At 38.0% G+C, this 6,000-nt stretch overlaps 1 protein-coding gene across 2 annotated transcripts in view; it reads right to left on the bottom strand.

Annotated features, from left to right (window-relative positions):
* LOC102298101 (CDP-diacylglycerol--glycerol-3-phosphate 3-phosphatidyltransferase, mitochondrial) overlaps window positions 1–6,000 on the bottom strand; it is a 46,787-nt gene that overhangs the window by 31,649 nt on the left and 9,138 nt on the right. For both annotated transcript variants that reach the window (XR_006055304.1, XM_042227744.1), the window contains exon 2: window positions 3,640–3,850. Coding sequence is in view for 1 of the 2 variants with exons in the window: in XM_042227744.1 (XP_042083678.1) it covers window positions 3,640–3,850 (211 nt within the window). In the remaining variant the exon portion in view is untranslated. The remainder of the gene's footprint in view (window positions 1–3,639; window positions 3,851–6,000) is intronic.

Genomic DNA, 6,000 nt, shown 5'->3' on the forward strand with positions numbered 1-6,000 from the left:
CTAGTGGGAACACAGTGAATATGACTGCACATTTACGCCGACATCATCCTAGTGCAAAGACAAGTGGAAGCAAACAAAAACAACAAGCATGCATGCTACAAACTTTACCCGAGTCATTTAGACAGCCGGTAGCACATGATTCTCCATATGGGGACCTGATATGTTTAATATGCTGCTGAGAATATAGCCCAGAAGAAGCATATAGTATAACTTTTATTTTGGAAAGAGCCATTTCTCTGTAATAAACTCTCTTTTCCAAAGATGAGTGATTTCTCAATCAGATAGATTTATTATTTTATCCCTTTGTTGTTTCAGCAACATTAAATTAAAAAAAACCTGTTATGTTTGAGTTAAAATATATATTTATAACTTTAATAAATAACAAATTAAAAAAGCATGAACATTTTTTTCGAAAAAAAAATATCGAACCGTGACACCAAAGTATCGAACTGAACCCTGAATTTTGTGTATCGTTGCACCCCTAATATTTCTATCTTCAATTATGTTAAAATGCTTCAAAAAGGCACCAACACCACAAACACAGTGGAGAGTTCCTAATTAAGCTGACAATTCACTCGCAATACCAACTTTAATTTTAACAAAATGTAAAGTGACAACAAGTTATTTAAAATAAAGTAATCAAGTGTTTATGGACGGGTAAATTTGTTATAAAAGAGAACATTTTTGTACCAGATTGTAAACCGTTTGTTTTAGTTACAGCTGTAGTCGGGATATTCTAAGATGAGGATCGGTGGGGATCAGTTTGCTTTTGGAAACCAATTCCAGAAACCGCTTTTTGGCAATTCTATGTTAGCTTCATTTTTCAGCCCCAAAGCCTGCAACTTTGGATTTTATGTGTGAAATATACTTCCTGGATGAGTCTCAATTTTTCAGAAGGAAATAAAGTTTGGGCACAGAGCCTACTTACAGCCGTAAATAAAATAAAAAAAACTAAACTCACATATCTCGTCTTTCTCTTCTCACACTATAACTGAATGGCACCATTTTCTCCAGCATGTAATCCTTCGTTTAACACTGAAAAAACAACCTGGTTCAGTATACAGTGGTCCTTGGTTTGTCGCAGGAGTTACATTCTAAAAATAGCCCGTGACAGGCGAAACCCGCGAAGTAGCCAACTAGGCTGTTCGATATAACGATATATATCGGATGACGATATAAAAACGTCTATCGTTTCATTTTACGCTATCGTTTGTTTCGTGGTGTCGCAAAATAAACTGTTTACGGCAATATTTTTTCATCGTTTTGATGGTCACTGTAGTGGCTATATTAATTTCTTAAAGTTCTCTCTTTCTCTTATATTTAATATAACCACACTACTGACGGACAAGCGCCTGTTTTTATGCGTTGTGGTTAGCAACAACGACGGTAACAGCATCGCGTGTCCGCTTGTTTATGTTCCACATAAACCTTTCACAATAAAGCTCAAGATCCTGTTGAGACTTTTCAAAATAAACTGAATCACGTGAAAGAGCAGATTATTTACGGATGAGAAGTAAAAAAAGAGCCGCCAGGTGCTAAAAAATAAACCTTAGACTCAAACGTTAGAACAGGCTTTTCCCCGCAGCACGCCGTGTAATAAATACTCACAAAGAAAACGTCGCGGTTACAAGATGTCAACATCTACATTTAAAACTACAGAAACTAAAAGAACCCATTTGTAGAGTGTTAAAACCAGAATAAAAATGAACAATGTGAGCAATGTTCCCTCTAATCTGCGCGCATGCGCAATTGCGCACTGCTGGCACGGTCTCTGCGCACAGAAAATCTGCGTTGCGCACAAAAAAAAAATCTAACCTGAATTGAAATTAAAATTAATACTTTAACAATTCTGTTTTGCAGTGTTAGTCAGTAAGTGACTGGCTGCTCCCGTATGGGATTAGAACGATGCCACCTTATCCCATAGTCCAGCCAATAATGCGATTCACATTCGTATATACGCAGCTAATCAACGTCGTTGACAGGCTATGACAGCGTCCTTATGTGCCGACACCGGTGTTTTAGCTAGCAAAGCGGCGTGGCTGATGTGGAGTGAAGCCACGTTAATGACAACGTGTACAACCATTGGAGATGTGAGCAGGACAGACGGAACAATTGATGGGAAAAGTGTGGACTTTATACCAGTTTTTAAATTGTGTTGATAGGCCACGTAAAACCAGAGTTATGATAAAAATATATGCAATGTTTGGTTTTCTTCCTGAATACTATCGTTGTTTATATTTACTGCGGGAAGAAACTGGTAAAAATGGCGTTTTATAAGGAAAACGCTCGAAAGCACTCTCCACCTGTGAGCAAAAACAAAACCAAAAAAACCCCACCCTTTCCTATTGGTGGAAAAATGTACCATGTCGACCAATCAAAAAATGATATGGCAACATGGCATTTAGTTGTTTAGGAAGGAGGGAAGTTTTAGGAGTGACGGCGGTGTTTTGAGATGTGAGAGATTTGCGATGTTTAGCGCAAATCTTGTGTAGTTAGTGTGTAGTGTAGTCAATAGTTTTGTTGTGTGTGTCAGAACAATGAGGCGACTGCTGAATGTTACAGGTGTTACATCTCCTGTTGTCAGGCCTGCAGGTATCAGGCTGTTGTTCTCCTTTATCTCATAGTGGACAGAAATATTTTTTGGAGTGGCACAAATAATTTGTGTGGCATCAAATTTGATGCAGAACAGCTGATTGTTCTGTAAATAGTTTGAAATGTTTATTTAAAAAATGCTTGGCTGCATTTTTAGGTAAACAGCTGCAAAAAACTTTGTTGTTTGCATAACTCAGTTACTTTTTTGAAGAAGTAACTATATAATTAATTGCCCAACATTGGTCATTATTTACTGTATTTTGCAGACAGAGTTACAGGACTCTCTCCCAGACTACAGACTTATATAAAAAATTAATTAATTTAAAAAAGTTTTGTTTTCAAAATTGAAGTTATTTTTACTTCCAATAGTGTTAACATACTACACAGGTCATGAACAAGATTTTTTTTAAATTTTCATTGTAAGTGGGCTAAAGCAGTAAAAGTAGTCTAACATAAATGCTGTAATTTGATTATTTTAATAAACCATGTAACTTGGATGGATTCGATGCTGGCGTGACCACAGTGCACACGTCTGCTGTTGCTCACAGTGGTCCAAGGGACCGCTCAGGGAGTTTGTGTGTTCGCTCAGACACATGAAAAATTAGAGGGAACATTGAGTGAGATAGAACTAAACTAAATTTGTGGAACACGTGAATCTGATATCATCTTCTTAAGACGGGAATTAACATGTGACCTCAAGTTTTTATTTTAGTGTTTAAAAAGTACCTTGTTTTTCCAGATTGTTTATACCAGAAAAATTATGTCTGGATGCCAGTTTCCTCCTCAAGTTCTCGTCAGCATCAACTAAAACATGTTTGAACAATTAATCATTGTCACCTGCAATGTGGACACTGCAGCAGAGTACACAGAGAAGAGTCTACTGTGATAATAACGCTTCCTTGGTTACCTTGTGGAATTTCATAGTGATACATGTATTAAAAGTCAACACACGTCTATCAAGTTTCATATTGAACAGACTAGAGCTTTGTTCTCATTTTTAAAATAAATCCTGTGAAGTCAAACCAGCTAACATGCTCTGAGACAGACCTTCATTGCCTGGTAGAATTGGTCAGGTGACGTCAGAATGTGGATGTGGGAGCCTGGCACCCGGAAGGCTGGTACATGCTCTGCCATCCATCGGAAGTGGCTGCAAAGACCTTCTGTTTGCTGGGCTCCGGCTGAGCTTGTGGGCCTGGAGACGCGATGAGGGGCTGGGTCGGTTTCAGCCAGAAGAGGGGCAAGAAGGAGCACGGAGGACCTGCAGGAAACACGGAAAGTAGAGCAGGAAACTCATTTCATGTTGATAATGATCTAATCAAAGCAACTAGAAAATAGTCTGATCAATTTTCTTTCAACCCCACAGGGGCGGGTTAAAACTGAAAAATAAAAAAGGCATAAAAATCAAGTTATCAAAGAACAGACGCTCCGTAACAGCTTAGAGCTCTTGTATGATTTCAATTGGTGCCTCGATCAGCTGGCAGTTCAAGGCAATCCATATGACTCGAATAATAACTTATCAATAATTAATAACTCATCTCCCATTTACACTCCACCACATTCCATTACATTTATGTATTACAGGTGATCATCAATAGCAGAATCCCTCGAGCAAAGATTTGTAATTAGGCGGCTGCATTTGCAGTAATGTTTTTTACCATAACTAAATAGATGACGTCATAATGAGAGCTGTAGTGACGTAGGGAACCTAAATCACACACAAAGTTTGTAAAGAAGTTTTAAAAAGAACAGTTTTCCACATCCAAGGATTTATCATTTCCTTTTGATGATAACCTGTAACAAACCTACTGAATATTATTTGGCTGGCAACTCATGACACCATTTTGTTTTCCATAAAAAGTATATTAAACATAACATTTAATCTGCACAATTTTCCATCGCTTTCAAAGGATTATGTTAATGACCTGACAGCCATTTTACAGATAGACAGCAATTATTTGATTATTAAATAACATACAAATTTATAATTAATATAATCCATCCAAGAAGAGACGCCAAGTCTTTCCTCTCCAGCTCTTGGGCAGGAACACCAAAGTTCCCGACCCAGCCAAGAGATGTAATCCCTCAACATGTCTGTTCCAAGGCCTCCTCCTGGTAGGACATAACTGAAACAGCTCACCACCTAGTTCAATTCAATTTTATTTGTACAGCACCAAATCACAACAACAGTCGCCTCAAGGGGCTTTATATTGTAAGGTAGACCCTACAATAATACATACAGAGGAAAAACCCAACAATCACATGACCCCCTATGACCAAGCACTTTGGCGACAGAGAGAAGGAAAAAATCCCTTTTAACAGGAAGAAACCTCCGCGGGGGCCATCAGTTGGGGTGAGAGACACCTAGGCATCCTAGTCAGATGCTGAGGCTAATCAGCTGCTCATGCTTGGAGATGGGGTAGGTGAGCACCTCACCTCTTAAGTTCACTACCCAGAGCTTGTGACCTTAACTGAGGTTGGGAAAGGATCAACCAGTAAAGCGAAATTAATTAATTTACTCTTAATATATCTGTGTTTTAATAAGTACTTAAATTGAATACTAATCACTTGGGTTGTACAAAATTTTAGAAACACCTTCACCACTGTGAATATAAATTCTGCTTGCCAAAATTACAGAGGAAGTTATATTTCAAAATGAGTTAAAGATTAATTGTTCTTCTGTTAAGTGGCTGACGCAACAATCTCATCCAGCAGCTGAAACGTTCAATCATTTATCAAACTCTTCCTCTGAAGGTGGACCTTATGGTGACTTTGTTATGTAAGCTGCTGCTTCCAGGAATGACGGTGAACTTTGAAATCATCATGATAGTTACACAGCATGTATTTTCCATCAAGCTACAGAACGGTGTCAACATCGAGGCTATAAAATTATTTAACCCAATCTGTATTAAAAGCTTTAAAATTGCTAATCTCAGTGTAATGTTTTGTAGTCTAAAGCAAGTGACTAGTCAGCAACACTAGAAAAGTTTGGTCAATCCATTTGCATTCTTCCCTTTAAAAGTGTGTAAGAAAATCGAGCTTTACATGTGGAGTTCAAGGAAAATCTACTTGTTGTGGCCCAGATTACTTGTGGAGACGATCACAGGAAGAGAATCATTTTGGAGGTATTGTCTTTTTGTGCCGTCTTTCAGCATCTCAAGCGTCAATGACGTCAGAGCTTTTTACAAGCACACAAACACACTACAGTAAAACTTCCTATGAATTAGGAATAACCAGGATGTTACACCGGAGACAAGAGAGGACATGGCACTCGATAAATGATTAATTGAAATCTAGCAGAGAATTCTGCAGCAGCACAGATGGCGGTACAAGTATAAGATCCAGGGGAGCAAAAGTTTAACAAAGAATCTTATTTTAAGCCAAAATCAGCAAATTTCTTCTTCTTTTTTT

The sequence above is a fragment of the Haplochromis burtoni genome, unplaced genomic scaffold (assembly GCF_018398535.1).
Source record: "Haplochromis burtoni strain Fernald_Lab_line unplaced genomic scaffold, NCSU_Asbu1 Contig_278, whole genome shotgun sequence".
Classification (NCBI taxonomy): Eukaryota; Metazoa; Chordata; class Actinopteri; order Cichliformes; family Cichlidae; genus Haplochromis; species Haplochromis burtoni.